A 25,968-nucleotide genomic window follows, 5' to 3' on the forward strand; every position below is an offset into this window, starting at 1 on the left:
GGAAAAATAGTTGTCAAAAATGGTAATTTTTTCCATTATCAAAATATATATTGACAATATAGCAAGCGGCACAATAAAACCGATCTTTGGTATTTTGTTTACCGACTGCTGGTAACCCTCGAACGTTTTTTTATTTTTTTTTCTACGCAGCGCAGCACAGGAATAAATTGTAACAAAGCAAGAAACACACTTGTGAGAAAAATGTGCTCTCGTTGCATGGTTATTCTTCATATTGTTTACACTGTTAATAAAAACATAAAGTCGTTTGAATAATAATCTACTTTAAAAACTAAGTTTTCTCGATATAGTAACTCGTATTTTATTATTTCTCAACAATGTCCAGTTTTGCTAAAGCTCAATTATTGAAGTTCGGCTGGACAGAAGGTAGGATAGAACTCAAGTTTTTAACCTTAAAATCGCACGAAGTTTTTTTGTATCGAAATGAACAGTTTATTGATACAAATAGAATTGATTCTACCGAAATGATTTTCGAATATTCCTTCCACCTCAAAAAAAAAAAATACTTTCCATGAAGAAAAATTCGAAACACTATTAATCAGCAGACAATGAACCACCCCGATTTTGTGATGAATGAACGGAATTCGTTGACAAGTCTAAATACACAAAATTTTATTAATAACGTTCGAATATTTAATAAAAAATTGGTTATAACTTCATTTTTGTTTTGTCACAAAAAATAAGTGTCTTTTGATTAAAAATAAAGGTTTCCATAGAAAAACCATTCGAAGCATATAACAATGGAGTACAAGGCCACAAATCTAATAGAAAAAAAACTTATCAATGTACAGGCAAAGGATTGGGAAAGCACGAAAATGGAATAGTCGAAGCTTTAAAACCAAAGTTGAAGTTTGACAACACCGGCATCGGTCATGATGCCAAAGAGTTCAAATGGTGGGAATCTGTGTATGAAAAGGCATCAAAAAACGTGAAGATTATTCCAGTAGTAGGTGATCAAAAGGAAGTAAGAATGACAGTAAAAGAATCGGATGCCCTCCAGATTTCAACTTCGCAATACACTCTGGAAAATTCCTTCAAAAAAGCTCAATTGCAGTATGGAAATTTTCTAAAAACTTGTACTCTCGATAACGGTAGAGTGAAGCCTGAAACAAATGTGCCGGAAATTAAAGAAGTGAGAATCGGAGAAGAATTGACAGACGAACAACTTTTCAACGCTTGCGGTGGAAGAACAGCTCACAAAGGTGCCAGACATGGCTTAAAACTGAGTGGAAAATTGGCCCGAATTGCACGTCAAGAGGCGTTGCTCCTTGGAGTCAGCAGGGAGGTTCAGTCTGCAGAAAACAAGGAAGGAAATAGTGGCCCGGTGAAAGAAAGAAATAAAAAGAAAAGAAAACGCGATAAAGGTACAAAAATCGAGGTGATTGATTTAGAAACGTTAGAAAACGTGGTTCGTGCAAGCTCCGATGAAAATATTCTTTCTGATACTTCCGAAAGACTGCAAATCAGTAAAAAATCAAAGAAAAGTAGAAGAAAGGAAAAACGTCGTTTCGAAGAATTGGCAAGCAAATTGGGTTCCGTTGCAATCAACGACGAGAAGGAACCTAAAAAAATAATTACCATTAATTTAGAACACGAGGAAGAAGAAATTGTGAAAAGTGCCAAATTCACTGAAACCGAACGCGCCAACTTTCGTATTGATAAAAAAAAGAAAAAATCTTCGATCAAGAAGGCGAACAAACGACTCGAAAGTCTTTCGGACTCTTTGATGGCTTTCGATTTGAACGATAATTCCATCCAATCGGAACGTTTGAGCGAGGAATTAACCTCAAAATTGAAAAAAAAGCGTAGAAAGAAAAAAGAAATAGGCAAATTGAAGAAATCAAAAAGTGTTTGATTCTTCAATTATACAAACACACATCAAGTAATAAAACTTTAGGAGATCTCGATAATAAATAAATTCTTTCATATTTTCTTCAATAAATAATGTTTATTGTACGGACCAAGGTGTTTTTTTATCATTATTTCATTTTCAAAGCTTCCCATTCACACCATCAATTTTAAAGGACTTTTTATATTCCCTTTTCCATCGGTTTATTTGAAAATACATTTGCTCCTAAGAAAAAGGTCAATTCTTCAAAGTTTTTCATTCTTACGAGGCTTTTTTCTTACATAGCACCAATTTATTTAGTACAATTAATTAGTTTTTCAAATTTTTGCTTATAAATGATTTACCGAGGGTGTGTTCGTTTTTTTTTGTTTTTTATTATATGCGAATTGTTGACAATTCTTTCAATTATCGCTGCGCATGAAAACATTTTCTAAGGCCTCTAGATTTATTTTTATCTCTCCTTCCTCATTTTCAATATTTGTTTATTCTCTCTTCTTCAAATAAGAAAAAGCAACAAAGTAATGAATAGTTTTTTTGTTTCGTTTTTCTTCTAAAACTGTAAAAAGACTCACATGTACAATTGAATTGATCTGACAATAGTTTTTGCTTCTATTTTCATTGCTCAATCTTGTCTGTCCGCTAACAAAATATCTTATTCATTTATCGATTAAATGGAAAACATTTTTTAATATCAAATTACCACTTCGTTAATCTCCCTAAGTCACTGGAAAAGATACGTTTCAATTTGATATGAGGCAGTCCTCTCCTTTTACAAATTAAAATAAAATAACGCAAAGCTGGTAAAATTGTGAAAAGAAGCGTTCAAATATCAAGTGGACTAGTATTTCAGCTTGAATTACACATTATCGAGCCAATTCCATACCCTCAAAACTTTAGCATTCCGCGGTTTCCAATAAATCATTAAAAATCCATTATTTTTCAGAATGTCACGATAAATAGCATGAAACTATGAAATTATTCAACAAATTTCTAACAATTTGCTTTAAAAAATTATTTTTTCAACAATTAGACGATTTTTTTCTAAACGTCAAAATTAAATTTTATTTTCAAAATTCTCGCAAATCGTTGGGAATTTTTTTTTTTTCTTATTTTTTTAAAATCCCTCTCCTCGACCTTCGTCCAATAAAATGATTAAAAAATTCTTCGCTTATTGCATCTAAAGCTTGTAACTTTATAACTACGGAAGTATTATAGTTCGGAAGTTTTTTCCAACGAATCTGAAAATTAATTTTTGTTTCGGATTTTATATAATTCTCAATTGATTTTCGTAGAGATTCAACAAAAATAGCTGAATACGTTCACATTATTTATCCGATTACAATTTTTTTTTTTTCAATTCTGATTCAATAAGACTTTTGGCCGAGAAAAATGTACGATCATTCTCCCTGGTTTTTTTCTTCATTTTCATTTCCAAATTCGCTCAACGACGAATAAAATAATGGCGAAAAATATTTACATATTTATATTGGAAGCGCGTAATAATTGGATCGAAGCTAATTGAGATTATTTTCGAGCCAGATAAAAAACGGTTTTCGATTACAATTAATGATGATTAACAACAAGGAAGGACTGCAAATTTTGATTGTTTTCTCAAAATTTGAATTTCTCTTATTTTTAGTCCTTTGACTCAAAATAAAAAAAATATCGAGATTCAAATAATATCACGTAAAATTTTCACTCATATCTCCTCACTCTTTCGATCGAAGATTTTGGTGAATAGGAAATAAAAATTGCTGTCCCGGTTTTGTTGGAACTTTAGAGACAATTTCCTAATTGACAATGTTTCTCTCTTAATTCCTACGACAGTTAAACTGGAAAAATATACTTTAAACAATCGTCGCTGCCCCGCCCCTTTCCGCACTGCTGTGCTGTCGCTCGTTTTTTTTACGTCACAAAATTTGACGCAAAATTTTTTGGCTTTGCCAAACTTCAACGCGCACGCCTAACGATAGTATTTTTTAAGGGTTTTCCAAATGTTTTTTTCGTTTCACCACCGATTCAAATGAGGGAAAATAAAAATTTTAACGAAAATTTATGAAGACCGAAAAATTAATGTAACAATAGGAATTTAGACGTTATAAATTTCACTTAAAAATGGCAACACTTTTTCGCAGTATTCGAAATTTTTGAAATTCGATTGAACGAATATTTGAACCTTGGATGACAAGCAAAAAAATGAAAAATTTTTTCACAATTTTCTAGAGATGTTGTGGTGGCAAAAAAGTTGTCCCGAATTCAGTAGTGAACAGGGAATGAAAACAGTGGCTGATTCAGACGCACTTGTTGTTGGCTCTTCTCTTGACGAAATAATAAGCAACGTTGCGTCCATTTCTGTTGAGGGTCGTTGATTTTTTGTTTGCGGGGTTGGAATGTTCGCTGCAATTGCTTGTTGCGTTGACGTCTCTCAGCTTTTTCCAAATAACATGCATCGAAGCTGTGCTGACTTTGTGACTCGTTATGGAATTGGATAATGTGCAGGAATCGAGTTTGCGAGGGACGTAACTGAAGCCCGCATGATTCGTGGGACGCAGTTTCGCGTATCTCGCGCACACACCGGTTATGTAAACATCTTCGAGATGCAACAGCGGCGTTGAGAGAGCTGCGTCGTAGAGTTTCTCCGCAACGTCCAAACTCATCACGTATCCCGTTCCCGACAAGTAATTCGGATATGTTTTTTCCGAGAACATGTACTTTGGTGCGTACCTAAAAAAAAGAGAATTTTTATGAATCAGAAATTTAATATTTTACCAAAATTCTGAGGGTTTTTTCGTTCCAGACCACAGCGGTGCTTGAAATCTCATTTTTCAATAGGATTTTAAGGACACAACAAATTTGAGGCCTTCGGCTTTCAGTTTTGGAAACCGACGCAGAGATTGTTTGAAAAAACTTGAGTCAATTTTGACGATGTTGTTTTTTTGACTATACAAATCTTCTTGACTATTTTCTCCGAGACCAGGGGAAGCATCGAACCATAAAACAAACTATTTAGTTTTTCCCCTAGAAATCCATAAATACGTGAAGAAAATTTGAAAGGCAAAGTTTTGAATGTTTAGAAAATGTTTGTTGGAACATTATTCCGGGACTGAACGAACTGACTTTTAGGTAATAAACCGACTGAAGGAGGAGGCTTTCGAATGATTTGCTCTTCTCTTTTCTAGTGTTTCTATTTCTTCTATTCTTCGTTCTCCTTCAATCTTTCTTCAGCAAAGTTAAATCTTGCCAGTTTGCAGCAGCCACGCTCAAAAATAGTGTTTACGATGAGGAAAAAAGTGAATTTTCTTTTAATCTCAACAGTGTTCATACTCGAAATTCAAGTTTTCATTCGACTAGAATTTCTTCAAACTCTTTTTCGAAACATGGAAAGACGACAGGGAAGGGGTTGAGGTTGGACTAGCTAATAGAGCATCCCAGAGTGTGCGTATCGTCTAGGCCCCGGTGATAAAAAGCCCTGGAAACTTGAATCAAATTTTGGTTAATGAAAAGGTCTATGAATCAGATGTCCAACTGAATGCATCAATTTTTAGGGTAAGCTCGACGTTAGGGTGTGTCAATTGAGCGAGGGTGGCCCTGAGGGAGGAAGCCCTGCTTCCTGACAAAAAAAAACGTAAAACCTCGTAAATTCTCTTACCATTTGTTATTTGGATCGGATATAGGTCGAGCGTTGCAGATTAAAGATCCTATGAGAGTTCCAGTGCTTTTGGGCCTCGCTCGCAAGTTCTTTAAGAGGTTAGGTACATTGACGTACATGTCGTCGTCAGTTTTCATGAGATATTTCGCTTTTTGACAATTCTTCGTAACCCATTTGAGCATCATAACTGATTTGAGGGTTAAGTTGTTGTACGTATCGTAAAATTTTTCCTGTATTACGTCATGGAATCTGAGATTCTCATCGGTTACTGAATCCTGTGGAAAAAAGCAGATTTGTCAGTACGATCTTTTCGGATTTATAACGAGCCTCGATTCCTTTTCTCCTTTCGATAACGTACGTTGAGAGTTTCGTTGTCGCTCTGTCCAAGTAGAAAAGCGACTCTGACAGTCTTGTCGTACACACTCGCATTGTTAGCCCAAGTGTTTCTTATCGCCATTCTTGCGTTGTAATTCGTCACCGCGGAGCATACTATTATCAAAAGATACGGGACGGGAGGCGCGCAAATCTCCGCGGGACTCAATATCGTCGTATTCGTTTTCGGCTGTATGTACGTGTTCAAATTTCGGGAAGTATTGAATGCCCAGCCCGGCAATTGAGCTGCAACATTTCCGTTTTCTTGTCGATTTTCATGGAGGCAAAGAGAAAAAATGTCATTCCAGAGTGCTCCCCATCATATTCACTGACAACATTTCATTCCTTCGTCATTTATCGTACTCACTTATTCACGATTTTATCCATTAACCTTTACAAATCCAATGTTTTTTGCTTTCGTTACACCACCGACAATCGATTCTCCTCAATTATTATTGACTCTAAACATTCCTCGCTATTATCACTTACATTAAAGCCATGAAATTGCTAATTCATCAAATTTTAATGCATGTGAAACACTCTTGAACAGCTATTTCTTATCTCAAAGCGTTAAAGCTCGCCCATCTACTTCCAGGGTCAACAAGCGGGTTTTTTCTAAATGATTAATGGTGAGCATGATTGGGGAAAAGTTTGAAATCTGTGTAGAATCTGAAGGTGCCATTTTTAATTTGAATTTATGTATTTTGTCAAAATCGACACAAATAAAAAGTGAAAATTTGCAAAACGCTCCCTCGGATCTTATTTTCTTTAGATTCCCTCAAACTTCTGTCCTTGAATGTGCTCTTCTCAAATCCTGGATATTCAGAAACCCACAGATTTTTTGGAAAGCCTTTTTTCCTGGGGAGTTCTTGCCCAAAACTCATAAAAACAAAAATCAATGGAAAAAAACAGAGCAAAAAACACAGGGAGGTTGAAGCAGTGCCGAATGGCGATAGTCGAGGCGTACCTACGGATACAAGGAGTTGCGAGCCATCGGAAACTGCTGCAAGTGAGTGAGTCTCACCTATCCCAGGGAGCAGAGGCCCCTGAGCGGAATGATAAGCCGGAACATAGAGAAGCCCGAGAGCACCGAGAACAACACAGCCAACAGCGAGACGTCGAATAAAGGAAACGCGGGTTCTTGCGCTCCCTTTGCCGTTGATGCTACTGGCCGACGGCAAAGCCAGCGGCAGCAGATCCGCTTCCTCTTTCATCTGGGTGTAGAATTGCAAATGTTTTTTATAAAAATTCTCACTTCAAACCAAGTCGTAGAGAGCCAACGACAGATTTTATACACCAGTCGAAAGGAGCTAATGATGTTTTTCAGTTAAAACGAACGATTATTTCATCAGACCCGAGTACTGTTTGATTTTAAGTTATGGAAAGAATACTCAAAGAACGAAAAAATTCATTTGCATTTTTTATCAGAGATTGGGGAACGAGAAGTGAGGAAAAAATACTTTAGAATGCTCGTTATTAGTGAATAGTAACGCTTGTGCAAGCGATTGAGTCACTTATCGGTATTCGGGTCAGTCATAACAAACAGTAAAACGCGATAACGTTATATACGGTGCTCTACATTTTTTCTTCAAAAAGACGAAAGACACAAAATGTGAAATAAAGAAAATTCATTGTTTTTCTTACCTCTCGATCGTAAAGATCGAGTCATACGGTGTCGTGAACGACGTTTCGCCATTTACCAAGTGTGGAATTTTTTTTTTTTTTCCTCTTTCCTCAACCCCCTTAACGAACGGTCCTGCATACTTTCAGCTCACAGCACAACGACCAGTGATAAACAATCATGATTATTGACTCTTTTGTTCTCTTCCTCACTGATTATTCATCACTCAAATGATTATGAACGGTGATTTTATTATACCAGCAAGGTATAGTGAAAGAAGACTGTCAGAATAATTGGTCAAGCTGGCAAAAGTCTAAAAAAAAATAACCTGCACGCGCAACTATAAGGATGGTGTGCGCAGATTCGATAGAGGGCAAGTCGAAAGTACTCGTGGCGCCTCTAATGTCATAAATTATAAGCTTTTGGGGGTAGCACACGGGGTAGCACTTTCAATACTTTGATGGAAATATAATCATAATAATGTAATATATATATAATAATACAATAATGATAAAAGACATCACTAGTGGCGCGGTAGTCTACTTGCACTATCCCTATCGAACTGCTGGCCCTGCTGGCCAGCGCGCTTCAGCCTGCGTGAGGTGAGAGGGAGCGCCTCGGACGGTCTGGGCGCGAAGCTTGCGTTCTCGGTTGCACTTACCAGCGTCAAATTAGAAAAAAAGCTCTCCGTAGTGTAACAACTCGCTTGTTTTGAGAAGCCTGAAACTGCGCACGTATGTTACTCGGGCATCCTGAATTTTCGAAAAAAAATCAAAATTACATCTTGCGGGAATAAATCGTGCAACAGGATTTTTACCGACCGAACAATTAAGTCCAGACGTGTTCCCGTTACCGAGGGAGCAACTTGTCGGAGCGTTATAAAATTATTGTGAAAGATTTACATAATCTCAATTCAATTTCGACTAATTTTTAAATATTTGCAATTGATTCTTCATTCTTGTGAACAACGTCCAAGGAGTTTGGGTTGAGAATTTTTTCTCTGTACTCACGCTCAATGCGGGTCCGCCTCATGTCAACTTTTGGCCGAGGGAATGCAGTGGAGCGAGCGAGATGATCCGCGGACTGTGGCTTGGCTGGTAAATAAATTTTGAGGTTGGAAACCCAAAAGCGTTTCCTGGTTTCCGTTTAGGTGTGTAAATAATTGTCATTTTCGTCGGAATAACACACCGAAGATGACACTGTTCTTGGATAAAGGTAAAGTAAACGATTCGCAACATTTATTTTGCTATAAGCGGTCGTGTCCATTTTTATTTCCCTCTGTTCCGGAGTGTATCAAGTAGCATTTACGTTTCGGGGTTAGGATCGCGAAGAACGGTAAACATAGTGCCGCGATCCTATAAATTTGTCTATTCATGTCAGCCGTGATTGTTATTTGATATTTTAAAATAATTATTAAATGAGATAATCAGTGGCTCATTAATTATTGTGAAAACTTTAATTCTTCGAAAATCAACGAAAATATACCGACTGAGCTCGAAAGTATTGAGAGCTTCGAACTTTGGCTGTCGATGGCTCTGAAGTAGGTCCCAATGCCACGTTTCTTGATGCAAAGTTATTAATTTTATTGATCGATAAATATTTTCTAATTATTCTTATTAAAATTTGCAAGTGAAAGGATTTCTGGTAGGAACATTCTCCGGAAACTGTAAAGATTTTTTGGTATGTACTTTTTTCTGCTAGTAAATTATACGAGCGTTACTATAGGAATTTTCTATAAGAATTGTCCAATGAATTTCAAGCTCCATTTTTCAAGTACGAGCTGAGAGAAAGCGCCATTTGCTATTGGTTGGTTAGTTTTGTAAGAACGCGGCTCAAGCCCGTAAAACAAATGGCAGGCGTGCACAAACACGCATTCAGCATTCACACACATGTCCGCACGTGAACGATTTCTAACATCGTAATGGCGTTGTGCGTCTATCTCTCGCATATTTGATGCACCGACAACAAAGATTTTTTTTTAATTAGATCGCGTTCGGGGGGCGTAGATCGTCTGATCGTCCTCCATTTATAATAATCTGCAAAATTCGGGGGGAAAGCCTAGAGGATCGGAAAAATTGATTCTCTCGCGTGTGTTGTGTTTGGTTTTCGTAAAATTCGTTGGAAATTCGAACTGTTGGTGCTCGGTGTGAGAATGAAAAATTGACAAGTTGCAGAAACGTGTTTTTTTCTTGTTTATTTACTTCTAAGATCATTCCTCGCAGTGTTTTTCCGAATAATTTCTATCTAAGTCTGTGACTTTGTGATTTTCGCTACGTGCAAGACTTTCTCGTGACTTCAAACTCGTGTCTTTACAACTCTCGCGTGTACGTGCGTGTGATTCATTCCGCGATTCATACGGTGCGATAAAAAAGGATAAAACATAAGAACAAAAAGGAATAAAAAAAAGAGAAAAAGAAATTACACCTCTCGATAATAGAGCGTACGTGACGCAGCATCGCGAATCCAATTTTCCGTGTACGGACAAACCGGAAACGTGAAAATCACGAAATCTCGTACCGTAATTGTCGCGTCGATTCAACTTCTTTCGACAATACTTAAAAAACCGCACATATTTCAATTTTTTATAACACACTAAATGAGTGCGGGGACAAAAGTGAATAATAAAAAGTCTGAAGTCGAACGAAATCGTACCAGCAACCCAGCGAATAATACGATTTTTAAAGAAATAACAAAATAAACCAAATCTTGACGAAATTGAAGTGCAATTAAAAAAAAAAATGGATAAAAATTCGTCGTAAGCCTTCAAAATCTACTTTCAATTATCCTAAAAAAAATAAAATCAGCGAAAGCTCTACTAGGCGCCCTAAAAAATGACAAAAAATAAAAAATCTCTGGAAGATTTTTTGCATAAATAAATAAAAACCATTCCATTGATGAAGCGGCAAATTGCTTTGTGCCGAATCGTTTTCCCGTTGTCTCGAACAGCGTCGCATTGCTGTGAAATCACGTTTCGAGGTTAACGAGCAAGGAAGCATGAAAATTATAACCTTCGGAGAAAACAGGGTAGGAAAGTACCTCAAAGTTGAATAAAAAAGGAGTTCAATTACAAAAAATAAAACTAAAGACAATAAAAATGCTTGAGAATTAGCCCTAACCAAGATTTGTTACAGAAACATCGTCGCCGGGCTTAAAAACCAAGGAAATAGCGAGCTCGAGATAATATTCCTCGAATGATGAGCTTGAGAGCAGAATGAAGGTGACGGTGTGCTTCGACAACGTCAGGGTAGTCGTACCCTGCGGGGATGGAACGTTGCTGGTGAGGGATTTGATGCACGAGTCGATTCTGCGCTATCGCAAAGCGACAGGAAAGCTAGATTCTCCGGGGATCAACAGTTTGTCGTCGTTGACGGGTGGAGGTTTGCTGGACCCCGACGACCGGCTGTGCGACGTAGCCGACGACAGGGAACAAATAGTTGCTCATCTGAACAACGACGTCAATCATGCCGGAGGCGACGGAGCCAGCTCCGTAGGGACCAACAGTCCGGACTTTTTCCATCCGGAGGCCAAGGAGCGTCGCTACGATGCGAGGGGCAGAATCAGCAGTAGCAACATCAAGCGGGAGAGTGCGAAGAGGCTGTCGATGCACGCACTCTCGACAAGGGACCCCCATATCGCAGCCTACTCGGCCCTCTCACTGCCCAGGGAGTCGCGGAGGCGCGAGCCCTTGGGTCAGGACTCTAAAATCAGTCACGAGTTCGCTTCCCACAGAAAGAGTCCGCATTATGGGGAATTTGGGGGGTCAGAAGTCCGGGAAATCGTGATTAAAAACGAAGCTGGTCCCCTCGGTCTGCACGTCGTGCCTTGCTACGATCTCGCAGGGAACGACCAGGGCTTGCGGGTCGAAGGGATCGAGCCGAATGGGAGGATCGCCAAAGATGGTCAGATCGACCTGCACGACAGAATCGTCAAGATAAACGGGCACAATCTCCTCAGGATTCCCTTCTCCAAAGTTCAAAGCATTTTTGCGAGCTGCATGAGCGAACCTTGTCTCCGCATAAGCGTTCTGAAGAGCGATAAATCTCTGTGCAAAAATCCCAGGATCAATAACAACAACAATAACAGCAGCAACGGTAAAGACGAGGGGAACAATGAATCGAGCGAGAAATCGGATCACGACGAAAGCGTGAAGAAATTGCAGTGTCACAACATCCTTCAAAGCTCCAACACCCGGAAAATCGGACGGATGATCGAAATCGACCTGACCAAGGGGAACAACGGGCTCGGGTTCTCCGTGACGACTCGCGACAACCCGGCCGGTGGTCACTGTCCGATTTACATAAAAAACATCCTGCCAAAGGGTGCAGCGGTTGAGGACGGCAGACTGAGACCCGGCGATCGTTTGCTCGAGGTCAACAAGGTCGAAATGACCGGGAAAAGCCAATCGGAAGTGGTTTCCCTGCTGAGGAGCATTCCTTCCGGGGGCAAAGTCCGGATGATCGTTTCCCGCCAGGAGGAAATCGGGACCGCCGAGACATCCGGGGTCTCGGGAGCGGTGGAGAGCACCCCGGACGCCGCGAGGCCCTGGAGCACCGAAACGAGGACTCTGACTCCCCGAGGGGTAAAGAACGCGTTCGAGGACGTCGAGAAACGCCGGGAAAGCACTCCGCCCCCTTACAGCAGCGGCGAAAAGTGCTGGGAAAAAACTCTGCCGTGCAAAATCAACGAACCCAACAACGACGAAGCCGCCGTATCCCCCCGGAAAAACCGCGTCATCCTTACCCTCGACATCCCGGTTCACGACTCCGAGAAGGCCGGCTTAGGGGTAAGCGTAAAAGGGAAAACGAGCCACGCCGACGAAAACACGAACATGGACCTCGGCATCTTCATCAAGAGCGTCCTCAACGGGGGAGCTGCATCCCGCGACGGACGCTTGCGCACCAACGACCAACTGCTCAACGTCAACGGCGTCTCGCTCCTCGGCCTCTCCAATTCAGACGCCATGGAAACCCTGAGGAGGGCAATGCTCAATACGAACAGCTCCATAACCGGGGTCATAACTCTCACCATAGCTCGTAGGATCTCTTCGTACGGGAGCGACAAGAGTTTCCACGACGGGACGTCTCCGTCGTGTAAAATCGACACTCCCAACGGTGGCTACATGCCCGATTTTTCAAATTTCAACAACGTTCGCGACAAGAACAGTCTCAACAGCCAGAACGACGTCCGGGACAGCATGAGGATCATGTCCGCGACGGCGTCCCCGTGGAACCCAGTGATCGACCGTCTCACGGAGCAGTACAACAAAAACAGTTTGCGCAACGAGAGTTACTGTCTCGCGACCAACAAGACGTGGCTCAACTCGGTGACGAACGTGAAAAAGCTCATGCTCGGTGGCGACAACCCGGAGCTCCTTCTGGAGGAGTCCTCGGAGCCGCACGCCGAGCCGAGGAAGAATCCGGAGGACCGAGAGAGTTTGTATTCCGGAGGTCCGGCCTACGACAGCCAACTTTCCCTGGAGGAAGTTAACTCCGCGACGAACCAGTTCTCCCGAGACGCGCTGGGCCGCCAAAGCATGTCTGAGAAGCGTCACGCTGCCCTCGACGCCAAAAACACCGACACTTACAAGAGGAACAAGAAGCTGCGAGACGGAAGACGAGACAAGAGCTCCGAAGGACATTCCGGCGAGCCCGGGGTCGGCGACGCCGACAAGAGGAACGCCAACCGGTCCGACGAGCCCCCGGAGAAACCCCCCGGACGCCCCGCCATCTCCGGGGAAAGCTCGAGCTTCGAAACCGAGCGTCAACGACAGGAAAAGAAATTGGAAGATCGCGAGGTTTATCGTTACGGTGTTCCCACAGGTTTCAACAACAAATTTCTCTCCCCCAGGAAGCATTGGCTCGTCGACGACGAGCCGAACCCCACCGACGTCACTTCCACTTCCCACACCCACAAGGACACCCGAGACGGTTTCACCAACGCTCGTGGTGACGTCAAACAAGCTTCTCTCAACTCTGCTCTCGACGAGCGGTACAAACGCTCCAGGAAAAAAGGCGGCATCAGGTCGATGCTCAGACTCGGAAAGAATCGAAAATCTCTCAATTTCGGTGACAACCAGGACAACCAACACGAATCTAGCAATTATTGCAGTGGCACCATCAATTACATTGCATAATCACGCGAATTTTCAATTTTTCGTTTATCCAAACGAATCTGCGAGGAAACGGGAACTTGGCATTCCGATTGAACCCCTCGGGAAATTATTTCTCTTTCGTTTTTTTTTTTTTTTAATTTTTATTTTTATTTACACGAATAAAATCCGCGTACACGAGCATACAAATCATTGAGCATTTAACACTTTAATCGAAATTTCTACATTTACACTGCAAACGTTTTAAAAGACACGATCGTTATCTAACCTTATTGGTTTATTCCAAAGTGCCTTGTATCTGCCAACGAGCAGCAACAATGTTTGAGTAGACACGAACAAAATATGTGAAATAAATGTTATATTCTAATGATGAGACACTATCATTGAAATGAACAAACGTGACATTTTTCTCTCGCGTACATATCGAATTATGTGTGTTGAACAAATTTTGTAAATATATATAATTTTGTACTTGCGTCCTTAATCAGACTTTACAGGTCATGTATGTATTACAAAAAAATTTAATCGAATAAATTTTTTTGCACAAATCCTCGTTTCTATCGTTGTATTCATTCCTCGTTGTGGCCTCGTCGTTTAATGTGCTAAAAGAAATTTTCACCTTGCTAACGAATGAATAAATTTTAATAAATAGTGATTATTAATAATAAATAGATAAATGAATAATAAATAATTAATTGAAATTCGTTATGAAGTCCTAACTTTTCTCAGACATTCTTCTATGCTCGAATTTGTTGATAGTATTTTGGATGTAAATTAAAATGTTGGCAAAGCCAAATTCGTGCCGGGGAGCTCTCGGTGCGAATGATTTTCTTGGAAATCAAATTTTGAAGTTTAAAAAATGTGTGTGTTTTTTTAATTTTCATGGTAAATTTGGCTGCTTAACGAAAGTTGATAAAATTATAGAATTTTCGATGCTGAAAAAATGGTGGAATCGGTTGAAATATAATTTCGTTGAATTTTCGTTTTTAATGACAAAAATTTCATTGGTTTTTCTCTCATTTACAGCGATCAGGAGGTTAACCGTGCCGAGGCAATTGGTCACGCAGCCGAAGCGTTTTCGTGGCAAAATAAATATTCAGAGGCCTCAGAAACCGTTCTACGAGCGTGCCCTCGTGACGGAATTCGTGACGCCGTTCTACGATCGGCCAACGCCGTTGAAACCGATTTGGGAAGCTTGCGCAAGAGCCCAGCCTAAAGAGGAGAAAATCGAAGCCGAACCGCATCCTTACAAAAGAATACTCGCCCGTGAGATATTCGAGCGATTTGAGTCTTCAAAAATGGTCGGTTTTCTTCACAAAAATTCCATCTCCGGCGAAGATTCTTTCGACTTGGCTGTTGCTCTACACAGAAAAAATATGACCTTGAAATCTTACGGTCATGGGCTCATGAAAATCGCTGTCGGCGATACTCGCTTCGAAAATATTTTGCAACTTTTCAACTCCCCTAATTACTTGGTCTTTGGAGCTGAACCGGAAGTCGCTGCGCTTCAAAAAATCGTTAAAAGATTCCCTCAAGTTGTTCTCATCGGTAAGACTCTTTAAATATTTTCTGCGCTTGCTCAGAAGGTCTCTTGAAAATAAAATTGAACTCGCATAATCACTGGAGGCTTAATTTTCGAATTTACCGACTGGAAAGTTTCTTACTTGCTTGTTTTTTATTATGATAATTATTATTAAGAATCATCATGATAACGGAGCTCGCAAAAGTAAATTAACGATGATAAAACAACTTTTTGATCCTCGTTATTGGAGCGAACTAAAAATTTTAATGATAATTTCAGCTGGAATTCTCGAGGGAAGGCTGCTGCATCTGAACGATTTTCTAAAGTATGGAAACATGGATATAACCGAAGCTCGGTCGGGTCTCGTTCACACGCTGCAAACTGCGGGTGGTTTGAACCTGAATCGTCAGCTGAACTGCCATCAGAGCACACTGGTTTCGAGGTTGGACCAAATTGGCAAAGGCAGCGATTCGCCAAAAATTGAAGAAACGAAAAGCGAAGAAAATACGAGTGAATAACGGACTCAATTTTACGTAGATATAATTTATTTCAAGTTACAAATGTTGCGAGGTTTTTGTGGTACAAAAAGAAAAAAATAACACGAAAAGACACTTTCGTTGTCTGTGTTTTCATTTTTGTTTGTGATTTTGTTATTTAATTCGAGTTTTTTGCCCTTTTTTCGTTGAAAATTTGAGGACTCCATCGATTCAGTGACAATAATTGCAGCGTGGGTGACACTTCACGCCCTTCTCGCCGCACCGGCAACCTCCTGATGTGTCACCTTTTCCCTGAAGCACAGAAAAAACTCGATTCATCGTCCAACTTGGACGTTAGGAAATTTTTTTTATCTCACTTACTCCCGGACCCCAACGAGGACCCCTCGTGACCCAACAGATTTCCGTTTTGCACATGGAACAACGAAGCCAGTCGCAACCCCATTTTTTCATGAGGACAACCGCGCAAGTTGGACACGGAAGCGCTTCGCCCCGGTCAACCATCTCCTCGAGCATTGCTGCAGTCCTTTTCGATTCGTGGTCCGTTTCCTTTGAGAGTCTCAATTCCTCCTGGTACTGACGACAGTTTTTTCCTGTATGAACCACCTGAAAAAACGCAAATGTCGAATCGTTCGTTCTAAAAACCCCTTTCAATGTCCATTTGCTACTACAATTTACTCGAACGTTCAATGTCAACGTTTCGGGGTCGCTGATTACGAATTTGGACTAAAAATTTAAAAACGATCTCACCTCTCAAGTCGGTGATTTCGTTTATTTGGATTTAGCTCAAAATCCATAACAATTTCATTTCATTTTATTTCGATTTTTGTTGCAGGTTTGAGGAAAATCACCGTACTTGAGAAGAATTTTTGTCAATCGAAAAAATGAAACAATTTTTTCGTAATTTCGAGCTTATTTCGTTCTCGAATTTTGAAAAAAGGCCTGAGCGCGTATCAATCAGCATCGTTTCGACGAATTGTCGGCGAAGGGAGTGACGAATCATATTTTCCAAAGTTTCAGACAAACCGTAAATGGAACTGAATTTTTCTGTTTGCTTTCAGTGATTCGTTTACCTGACAAGTCAGACAATTGTTGACGCCGCACACGGGACACAAAAAATTGTTAACGTTGTCGTCGTAGATGCACCAGCCAGGACAATCGGGCGTTTTACAATGAAATGCATTGTTGCCCGCGTTGTTTTCCGCTTGGGTTATCGATTTCGCCAGGTGCTGCTGATACACTTCCGGTTCGACCAACTGTGCGAGTGAAGAGAACGAATTTCGAACAGAAATTTTGATCGACGATGGTTTTCCGTATTGCCAAAGTGATTAATCAACGATCTACGTCGAATTACGTTTCATCGCTCGAATTTAAAGATTTGAAAGGTTGGAAAAATTCTTTAAACTCACAGACTTTATTTCGCGTTCTTGAAGCGTCGACTCGCACGTGTATTCTGTGTCTCTGAACGGACACTTGACTTCAGCTTCCTCGCAATAACGAATCGTATTTGCTATGCAAGGCCTTGGGAATGGAAAAAAGAATTAGAAAAAAATTGTTCATGGAAAATGGGAACATTCGAGATCGTTTTTACTCCATTTTCACGATATTTTCAAACCTGCAAAACATGTGCAAACAATCCCTCAAAATAACTCCTTCCTGAGGCCCGTACGTCACGAAACAAATGGGACACTCGATCGGCTCTGAATTTGGTATCACGTCACAATTCTCCAAAGATATGAGAGCCTCGTATCGCTCCATTCTCACTTCTTCCGATATGCTTTCTTCGTCCTCCTCTTCGTTGATAGTCTTTTTATTTGATTATTTACAAGCTCATTAACTCAGTTGAAATTGCCTCGTAAAAAATATTGAACTTTCAACGTGTCAGAACGATTGAGGAAAATTATCGAAATTATCGTTTCTAAATTTCCCGAAATTATGTTGTTCGAATATTGACGCATTTCCCTAACAAAATTGCCAATTTTCTGATAATTTTTTGTTCATTTTATGAAAAAACTGTAATTTCACATCGATTCTGATTTTTTTAACGAACTGAGCAGCCATTCACCAATGAATTCGTATTTCCTCGTCACATTCTCAAAGAAGGAATGTCAAAGGTTATTTTTCGAGCAACGAAAAATTTGAGAATGTCACGAATGTTTGGATCGAAATGCGTTTTAAAATGTGGCCTTTGAAAACAAATTGGAAAGCGTTTTCGGCTAAAATACCTGACATTCCGATAAAGCTTTTGGTGATTCCTCGATTTCCACAAATTTCGTAACTTCCTTGGTTTGTAAATGTTCGTCATTTTCTGGTGGAATTTTTTCGGCCAGGGTTACAGTTTCGTCCTGTATTCCTGCTTCATCATTTTTTGTTTCTAGAACGTCAGCGATCGAAACCAAAATTTCGAAAAATAAATTCATTTTTTTTAAATCTCGTCTCCTCGATCGAATTATTCGAATTGAAAAAAGAGCGATTTTCATCGAACATTGAAGTCTCACACTCTAAGAAAAAATGGATTACCTGGTGCAACGAGATACAAGAAAACAGGCGAGCCATCGACAGCCTGCAAGTCCTCGAGCTTCGACGAGTCGTCGTCGGCCAAATTTTTTCCCACGATCCAACGTTGCACGTGGGTCGGAATTTCGAATTCGGTGAAAACTTTCGCCTTCAATTGTGCCACTGTCATGCTCCGTGTCAGCTAATTAACATTCAATAAATAAATCAAACCATCTCAGGCCTCTTTCGGTTTATGGAAATAAATGAAATTTTTCGATTTTCCAAATTTTCCCGATTAACGTGATTCGTTTCGATCAATCCGACTGATTAACAATTAAATTTGAAATTTATTCGTAAATATTCGATCAATTGAATGAATCCAGTTAAAATTTTTATTGACTCGGGTTCTTTTAAATTTTGTTGATTTTTACATTCACTAATTAGTTTACAAATAAATAAATTCGATGATTGATTAAAAATTTAATTAGTTTACCGAATACTCGTGAATTTTGAATTTTTTGGATCGATTTTAGAAAAATTTGGAAAATTTGAAGTATTTTTCGATTTGCCAACGTGATTTTAGCTGTCGTATGTGGATGATAATTTGCTTTTTCAATAATAACCTACCCTAAGTGGTATAGGCCCTTGATGAGCTAATTTGTCCTCAATGTACATATTGACGTTGACGATTTCTTTAGTTTTGGGTCGTTGACGCACGACGGAACAGTGAATTTTTAGTCTGGCGAGTTCTTTTGCAAGGCCAGCTGCTTGTTGATGGTGTCCCGAGGCGATTGCAGCCTCTAATTTTCTCAGTAAACGATTCACGGCCAGGGTATTCATATTTTGTGACTCGACTGTCCGTGAGTCTTGAGATCCTTCAAATGAAATGGTATTTTTAGTGAAAATTGTTGAAAGAAAGAGTCAAAAATTTTTTTTTTCTCCATTTTTTTGTAAGATCTTTGGCTTCCTTTATTTTTGAGGAAATGACTCGAAAATAATCGTTTTAAGTTCTAATGGCGTTAAAAAAATTGAGCTTTAGAAATTTTCTATTAATTTCGTATAAAAATTGGAGTTTGAGAATTTTTTCTCAATATTTTCAGTGGATTTCTTGGATTTTTAAGAGCTGACATCGTCGAGGCAGTTTCACGGGTTTGGGCTGTGAGTCAGGCACATTATTAATAGAATATTCACTGCGAGACTGAGTCAGTCGAAGAAAGAAGAAGAGAAAAAGGGAAAGCAAAATGAGTCGATGGGACATTGAACTTGTGAGTGTAAATAATTCTCACCGATCGTTTCCGTTTCGTTTATTTCTCCTGTAATTTCGGATGCTTTGTCACGAGGAAAAGGTTTCGAGGTTTCACCATTTCGAGGAGCGACGGAGTTACTTTCGTGTCGAGGTGGCACCAGAGCGTTCGCGTACAAAGATTGTTCGATTACATTCGCGTAGGTATTTTCGGATGGTCCATTTTTCATAGTTTTTATGGCCTCTATTTGGGCGAATTCCCGAGGCCGTATAAGCTGAAAATGATTTTTCGTCAGACCGGAAGTGCCTGGGATTCCACTGCCGCTGGCTCCTCCAAGAGAGACGTCTTTTTTTGGACTGTTCGGCGATCCGATTTTAGTCTGTGGGGCCGAAATTTTCTTACGCAAATTACCGCAAGTTTGAACCGCCGAAGAAACTTTTTGCCGATCGTGTTCACGGTCTTCGGTTTCCCGACAAACCGGCTTGGCCGGCTCCGTAAAAATCGGAGCGTTTCTTATCGTCGGGGGACAAACGACCGTTACCGGACTCAAAAGTGCCGGTTTCTCGGTAGCCGATAAAAAAAATTCTTTCTTTTTCTCCTTCGCCGATTTTTTATCTTCGGCTTTCTCTTCCGGTTTCGGCGCCGGCTGCTGGTCCCGTGTTTTGCTCGGTTTCGGACGCTTCGGCAAGGAGTGCTTCATTTCTTTAAGCATTTCTCGCAAATCCGTTTTCATAGGATTTTCGGTGACCGGGAATTTCGGTTTTTCCTCTTTATCTTGGTCCTCTGAATTTTTTATTCCCGTGCTCGTTCTTCGCCGATCATTTTTTTCCGCTTCCACAAGAATATCGAGAACTTTGCTTACTTGACTCGCGGCGGAGCTTGCCTGTTCGGACACTTTGCCGCGGCTTTCGATTCCGATTTCCCGGAAAATGTCCGAAAAATCTTTGCGCACTTCGCAATTAGCTTTGCCACTCTCCTCGCTCATCTGCCGACTCGATTTGACCGATTCCTCGTTCAAACCGTTGATCCGAAGTCTCGAAAATTTCGGCGAATTTTCAAAGTCCCGATTGCTTTCCCGCCTCGATAAAACCTGCTCGTTGAGCCGATCGATTTTCGCTTCGATCGAAATTTCCCGATTCTCTGGATGCGCGTTTCTGTCCATTGCCGAAACATTTTGGAAGAATGACAAACGCGCCGAAATGTCGTTGCTCGTTAATACTTGGCTGGATTTTTCCCCGTTCCCCTCCACTTTTCGGTTCTTCGCCACTTTTTCCGCGGGCAAAAAATACCTCGACAAATCTTTGTCCGTCCGAACATTAGCCGACTTTTCGAATCTCGTTTTTTCCCGCCATTCGTTGTCTCGTGGATTTTTCGGAAATTCATTCTTCTCGGTCCTCGCGTCCCTCGCGTACGGTTGCCTCGCGAAGAAGCTCGTGTTCACCGTGACTTTGGTGATGTTGCCGATCGCGTTGAACTTCGAAATGAGAGCTCGAGTGCCTCTTTTCGGAGAGCTTTCCATGGCCGAAGTGACCATTTCTTGGACTATGTCTTCGGTCTCGTTCCGAACTTTTTCACCATCCGATTTGGAAGCTTGCAGAAGCATCGAGGCCGCCCTCGTTCGCGCTTGTTCCTCCTGGACGATCGCCGCAGCTTCTTTATCGAGTTCGCTGATATTCGCGAGCATCGAAACACCCGATTTTCTTTTGTTTTCCTTTTTACGTTCCTCCGTAGATTTTTCACTTCGATGAAAGAAATTCAGCCTCGAGAGTGTTCCGCAATCTTGATTTTTCTCAATGTGACGTAATTTGCTGACCGAATTCCCAGGGATCGATGCGTTTGCAGCGCCCTCCTCCCGCGCTTCTGGTTGGCTCGTGTTCCGCAAAAAATCGTTTCTCCTCGACGTTCCCGAGTCTCGGGAATGCTCGAAAACACTCCGCTTGTACCAAGGTCGTGGCATCGCCGACATTGACGTTTGGGAACCCGTTGTCACCGAAATTCGTCCCTTTGACCGAGCGATATTTACTCTGAGCTCCGGAGCATCCGAACTCGTTCCGGAAGTCCGTGGCGCGTTAATGTCTCTCTTTGAAAGCAAAACTCCGCCTCGAAGAACGAGACTGTCGTTGCTTATCGATCCTGGGAGATCGAATATCGATTTCGCTTCCTCCGAGACTTCCGAATTTTCACCATCCGTAATTAAAACTCGTACGTCGTCTTTGGTCCGGGCCGGTGTCGAAATTGGCGAACTCTCTCGTTGCTCTCTTGTGACGTCGAATTTAATCTCGAATTTCCTATCCGAAAACGTTGATCTGTTTTCGGCGACGGTGTTCGACGTTCTCGGAGAAGCTTGCGCCGAAATTTCAATGAGTTTTAAGTTCCTGGGGTTCGAAGCAGGCGATTCGTTTTCTTCGAGTGTTTGCGTTACTTCACTCGCGATTGGGATTTCTTCGAGTCTCGTTCTCCTCGATTTTTCGGATTCTTTGACATCCGGTTGGAGGACACTTTCCGTTTTTCGCTTCAGTCGTTCGTCCGAACTCGGGGTGTGTTGATTGGGAGTATAACTTCCGGTTTCTTTGTCAACTGTCAAAGCGGCACTCGCCGACGAGTTTTCGGGTGTTTCCGTATGTTTTTGCGTCGGGGAATTCGGATCGAGGGGCTTTTCCGCACTGACCGAGTTATCCGAAATCCTCAACTGGTCAGGTTTCACTTCCGGTGGTTTTGGCGCGGGTCTCCTTTTCCCTCGCGCCCTATTTATCGGGTGTTTCAAAGCGTCCTCGTTTCTTTTCGTCCTCGCAAGCTCGATCGGTGGGTTCGGCGCTCTTCTTTTGCCTCTCACGTGAACTCTCCCGCTTCCTCGATCATTGAGGTCGTTGCGTTTGTCTAGGAGGGCGTTACGGGGGCTGGCGAGGTGGTCGCAGGAGCCGAATCCGCTGGAGGAGCCGTTGCACGACTGGAGGGAATATCGGGCCGTAATATCGCGTCGTTTGGACAGAACATTGGCCGGAAGTGTTTTGGTGACATCGAATCTGTTGAGTTCTGGTTTGCTCGTGATTTTCGAAGCGCCGACGCCGAAAGGACCGACGCTGCGGGTCGTAGTGTTGCCAAAATCGTAAGGAAAATGTTCTCGTCCAGGGTATTTCGGATCTTTGCCGACGGTGCCGCTCCGGAAAGCAAAACTTTTAACAGTCGCCGTGCTGTAAAGAGTCTCAACACTTTCGTTGCTCGACAGCTCACTCGCTATTTCGTTTTCTTCCAAATCCGAACTATCCCGATTACATTTTAAGCGATCCGAATTTTTATCTCGATTTTCCCACGAGTTCGAGTCCCTCGAGCCCCGTTTAAACCACTTGAACAACGAGAATTTTCCCGTCGCCCCACCGATCGGACTCTCCCTTCTGTCTCGCTTCAACGACTCGATGGCCTTGAACGCTTCGGGGTCACGGGACTTTCCATGGGTTTCTAGCCTTCCGGTGACCTCGTGAGCTCCCGCCTCACGATCAACGTTGCAACTGGCAATTTTCCTCGCCGAATTCGTTTCTTCTTCGCCACTGCATACCACACGTTCGACCATTTTTTTCACCCCACTCCCGTCGCTTTCTCTCTTTCTCTCACGATCTCTTTTCTCACGCTCGATCCCCCTCCGATCTTTTTTAACCCTTCCACCAACCCTGCCACTCCCCACTCCGCAGCGTCGCTCCTCTTTCACTCAATTCCACCGACGTGTGTTTTCCACATAGTTCGTGTTTTATTTATAGAATTCGCGCTTTTAAAGAGCCCTTCCAACGGAATCCAACATCTCGAAAGCTCAGCTTTTAATACTGCCTCGGAGAACGGGGGAATGAACGATTTCTCACTCCCTCTTCACTCGATGTATAACCATCGACACACACACGTGCACTCAACACATTTCAACTCCTTCGGCTCATCTTGTCGCGATACAGAGTCTCGAGAATCTCATCCCGAAACGTTCTCCAACGATTTTGGCTTCCATGAAACGCTGATGAATTTTTAATTGTTGTTCATTGAGATATCAATTGTTAGTAATTCCTTGACGGTCTGATGGCTACGGATTTTCAAAAGATTGAGCTTTCTAGACAAACCGAGTTCGTTTTTCCCAATTTTTTCTGTCATCCAATGAGTTAACGAAGAGAAAAAAAATGATTTTCGATCCGGGAAATTGCTTTGAAAATTTGGATCAATAAATCTTTCATTTTCTAATAAAAAAATAAAAATTATAATATAAACATTAAAATGAAAAATTAAAAATTAAAATTTTTTGCAAAATCCAAACATCACGGTGAGTCGTGCGTCATTATTTTCCTTTAAAAACGAGTTTTACGTTGGGTTTATAAGAACAAAAACAGAAGAACCGGCTCGTCGCAAGAAGGGATTGAAAAATGTGGAGTTTTCTCACTCGCACTTTCGTCGTCTTTCTCAATCGTATTCCAAACAACCAATGAGGCAACACGAAGCTTCGAATAGCCGGGGACACACTTAAGGTGGCTCGGACGAGTGGAATTTAGCAAAAAAAGTGTTTTTCAGTTATCTCCGGACAGATCGAATAACGAGGAGGGAATTTAATTTTTTTCATTCTGTTGTCTCGTCACGTGAGTGTACTAAAAATTAGCTTCGTTCCCAGCCTCCCTGGTAGGGCCTTAAAAAAAAAAAAATTCCGAACTTTGGACACGTTTTATTTTTCCACCACTCAAAAAATATTTTTTCAATCTCCAAAAAGATTTACATCAAGCCCAAACTATTGGAATGGTAATCGATCGATCATTTGGGTAGTTTCCTCACGATTTTATCCCCCATTTATCGGTCACGTATTTCAGGCTCAATTTCACGTTCTCAGCCACCTTTAGACCGCTTAAAATATTATCTCGTTTGCAAATGAAATTATTTCACGTACTATTTTCGTGTCAATGAAAAATCTCGCAATTTTTGTTTTTTTTTATCTACTCCATTTTCCGACAGTACTTTCTTCAATTTTTTCTTAATATTCCACTCTTTGTAGCTCTCCGACTACAAACACTCTGGCCGTGAGGTGAACTCTATTTCGACAAAGATACTGGTCTCTCTCTTAGCTCTCGGTGTGTTTCCTCTCGGCCAAGCACCGACGAGAAAACCCCGAATTATTATTAGACGACTACGACAACGACGTCGTCGTCGACGACGTTTTCACGTCTCCCGAGCAGCCACACGCCTCTTCTTCCCTCGTCGATAGTTATTTTCACACTCCACTTTACTCTCGATCCACACACCGACGCTGATCCATCACAAATATATAAAAAAAAAAAATAATAATCTTAAATTTACTTCGATTGACTCTCATCTTATTTACAGCGATTCAATCGTTTTCGCTCATCGGTAATTCGACATTTTTTATTTCTCAAACCGTCACAGGTGCGAATCAAGACTCCATCAATTCAACCACCTTTTTCTGAGATTAAGGTAGTCATGTCTGTACGATCGTATTTTATTTGTGTCCAAATTGACTCGATTTTTATTTCCTAATTAAAGATATTATCACTCTAAATTAATGTCAGATTTATTAATTCGAAATTGTAAATAAATTTTTTCAACTTATATTTTGGCGAATGAAATTACGAGACATTTATTGAATGGGGATCCATCACTGACTGAACTCGAAATTTTATTCATCCCTGGCTAAAATGTCATGGTTTTTTCATGTGAAAAATCGCTTTAGAGAGAACAAAAGGGGGAAATGCATCAAGAAAAAAGTGGCTCAAGCCAATAATTTAAACTCTGTGTAACTTTCAAGACTATTTTAAGAAAATTGTTTTGTGCATGAACTACCTTAAAATCGAATCCAAAATCTAGAAATTAGCAGATGATTTTGGGCTCAAATTAACTGGCCAATCACATTGTAAAAATTTACCTTCGATGGCAAATTGGCTGGGAAGAAAATAAAAAAAAGTCATTTTGAATATTCACTTGTTATTAAAATTTCTATTATTATTATTGAAATTTGTATTAAAAAAAATAAATAATTTTTTATTCAAATTTGTATTAAAAAACAATAGTAAATAAAAATTTTAGTGAAATTTTGTTTCTATGCTTTTACAGCTGGAGAAACTTTTGTAAAGGATTTTTCAATCATGCCTTTTGTAATTGATACTCTAAATTTGAGGAACTCGGATCAGACATTCGGGAAATTTGGTAACGAAAAAATAATAAAATTTGGGCGAAAGAATTTTTGATTTTTCAATTTTCCATCGAATTTTGGCTACGAATTTGTGAGTGAAAACAACGAACGTGCCATTCGCGAAGCATCCGAAATGCGTGCACGTTCAAAAACGATTGGGACGTAGGTTAATTCCCAGTGGATTTTTCGCCCTCCACAGACGTTTTTGTTCTCGCAGTCTCGGGCGCGCCTCACTCGTGGCAATCAGATATTCCCGTTGCCTTCGGGATGCCGAAGCAAAAAAATGCAAAACAACAGCCCACCGGGACCATTTCCGGAATTAAAAATGAAATATGCATCGTCCTCCCAGCATCTTATTTCTCCTCCATTAGATCAGCCTTTTTCCGTCGTCGCTGGAAAGCCTGTAAACAAACTCTTTTTTTTTTCGAAAA

The 25,968-nt window shown here is 40.9% G+C and overlaps 5 protein-coding genes across 9 annotated transcripts; 3 read left to right on the forward strand and 2 right to left on the reverse strand.

The window, feature by feature from the left end:
• The first annotated feature begins 163 nt into the window (after positions 1-163).
• LOC122418513 (G patch domain-containing protein 4) lies at positions 164-1,978 on the forward strand. The gene is made up of 2 exons (XM_043432768.1): positions 164-384; positions 810-1,978. The coding sequence occupies exons 1-2, from the start codon at positions 336-338 to the stop codon at positions 1,871-1,873; spliced, it is 1,113 nt and encodes a 370-aa protein (XP_043288703.1). The 5' UTR covers positions 164-335; the 3' UTR covers positions 1,874-1,978.
• LOC122418512 (beta-1,3-galactosyltransferase 1-like) lies at positions 1,947-8,061 on the reverse strand. Of its 4 annotated transcripts, none has more exons than XM_043432766.1 (5): positions 7,533-8,061; positions 6,860-7,102; positions 5,875-6,078; positions 5,517-5,791; positions 1,947-4,591 (listed from the first exon to the last, which is right to left on the reverse strand). In XM_043432766.1, exons 2-5 carry the CDS (start codon positions 7,100-7,102, stop codon positions 4,159-4,161), a joined length of 1,155 nt encoding a protein of 384 aa, XP_043288701.1. In that variant the 5' UTR covers positions 7,533-8,061; the 3' UTR covers positions 1,947-4,158. The 4 variants fall into 4 exon arrangements, with proteins under 4 accessions (XP_043288701.1, XP_043288700.1, XP_043288699.1 ...); XM_043432765.1 differs by having other exon boundaries at positions 5,875-6,134; positions 6,913-7,102; positions 7,533-8,060; XM_043432764.1 differs by having other exon boundaries at positions 5,875-6,134; positions 6,856-7,102; positions 7,533-8,059.
• A 328-nt stretch (positions 8,062-8,389) lies between these two features.
• mRpL10 (mitochondrial ribosomal protein L10) lies at positions 8,390-15,772 on the forward strand. Its single transcript, XM_043432769.1, has 3 exons — positions 8,390-8,724; positions 14,645-15,166; positions 15,420-15,772. The coding sequence occupies exons 1-3, from the start codon at positions 8,703-8,705 to the stop codon at positions 15,656-15,658; spliced, it is 783 nt and encodes a 260-aa protein (XP_043288704.1). The 5' UTR covers positions 8,390-8,702; the 3' UTR covers positions 15,659-15,772.
• Positions 9,369-14,166, forward strand: LOC122418511 (partitioning defective 3 homolog). The gene is made up of 2 exons (XM_043432763.1): positions 9,369-10,533; positions 10,641-14,166. The coding sequence occupies exon 2, from the start codon at positions 10,721-10,723 to the stop codon at positions 13,640-13,642; it is 2,922 nt and encodes a 973-aa protein (XP_043288698.1). The 5' UTR covers positions 9,369-10,533; positions 10,641-10,720; the 3' UTR covers positions 13,643-14,166.
• On the reverse strand, positions 15,664-24,460 carry LOC122418510 (uncharacterized). Of its 2 annotated transcripts, XM_043432761.1 has the most exons (10): positions 24,281-24,460; positions 19,417-23,368; positions 18,758-19,005; positions 18,155-18,332; positions 17,860-18,008; positions 17,250-17,440; positions 17,044-17,155; positions 16,708-16,890; positions 15,998-16,240; positions 15,664-15,928 (listed from the first exon to the last, which is right to left on the reverse strand). In XM_043432761.1, exons 2-10 carry the CDS (start codon positions 22,940-22,942, stop codon positions 15,848-15,850), a joined length of 4,911 nt encoding a protein of 1,636 aa, XP_043288696.1. In that variant the 5' UTR covers positions 22,943-23,368; positions 24,281-24,460; the 3' UTR covers positions 15,664-15,847. The 2 variants fall into 2 exon arrangements, with proteins under 2 accessions (XP_043288696.1, XP_043288695.1); XM_043432760.1 differs by having other exon boundaries at positions 19,417-24,460.
• Between the last annotated feature and the right edge of the window lie 1,508 nt (positions 24,461-25,968).

This window comes from Venturia canescens, chromosome 11 (genome assembly GCF_019457755.1).
Source record: "Venturia canescens isolate UGA chromosome 11, ASM1945775v1, whole genome shotgun sequence".
Taxonomy (NCBI): Eukaryota; Metazoa; Arthropoda; class Insecta; order Hymenoptera; family Ichneumonidae; genus Venturia; species Venturia canescens.

Bases quoted from the DNA above. Each gene is read 5' to 3' on its own strand.
- LOC122418510 (XM_043432761.1), bottom strand. From the start codon at position 22,942: ATGGTCGAACGTGTGGTATGCAGTGGCGAAGAAGAAACGAATTCGGCG. The intron at 18,333-18,757 runs GTAGGTTATTAT...AATGTTAATTAG, and splicing joins AAGGGCCTATACCACTTAGG to CTGACACGGAGCATGACAGT. The intron at 18,009-18,154 runs GTAATCCATTTT...CTGACGTTCTAG, and splicing joins CTTGTATCTCGTTGCACCAG to AAACAAAAAATGATGAAGCA.
- LOC122418511 (XM_043432763.1), top strand. From the start codon at position 10,721: ATGAAGGTGACGGTGTGCTTCGACAACGTCAGGGTAGTCGTACCCTGC.
- LOC122418513 (XM_043432768.1), top strand. From the start codon at position 336: ATGTCCAGTTTTGCTAAAGCTCAATTATTGAAGTTCGGCTGGACAGAA. The intron at 385-809 runs GTAGGATAGAAC...ATCAATGTACAG, and splicing joins GAAGTTCGGCTGGACAGAAG to GCAAAGGATTGGGAAAGCAC.
- LOC122418512 (XM_043432764.1), bottom strand. From the start codon at position 7,102: ATGAAAGAGGAAGCGGATCTGCTGCCGCTGGCTTTGCCGTCGGCCAGT. The intron at 6,135-6,855 runs GTACGCCTCGAC...GAAATGTTGCAG, and splicing joins GCAACTCCTTGTATCCGTAG to CTCAATTGCCGGGCTGGGCA. The intron at 5,792-5,874 runs GTACGTTATCGA...TTTTTTCCACAG, and splicing joins GCGACAACGAAACTCTCAAC to GATTCAGTAACCGATGAGAA.
- mRpL10 (XM_043432769.1), top strand. From the start codon at position 8,703: ATGACACTGTTCTTGGATAAAG. The intron at 8,725-14,644 runs GTAAAGTAAACG...TCTCATTTACAG, and splicing joins GACACTGTTCTTGGATAAAG to CGATCAGGAGGTTAACCGTG. The intron at 15,167-15,419 runs GTAAGACTCTTT...TGATAATTTCAG, and splicing joins CCCTCAAGTTGTTCTCATCG to CTGGAATTCTCGAGGGAAGG.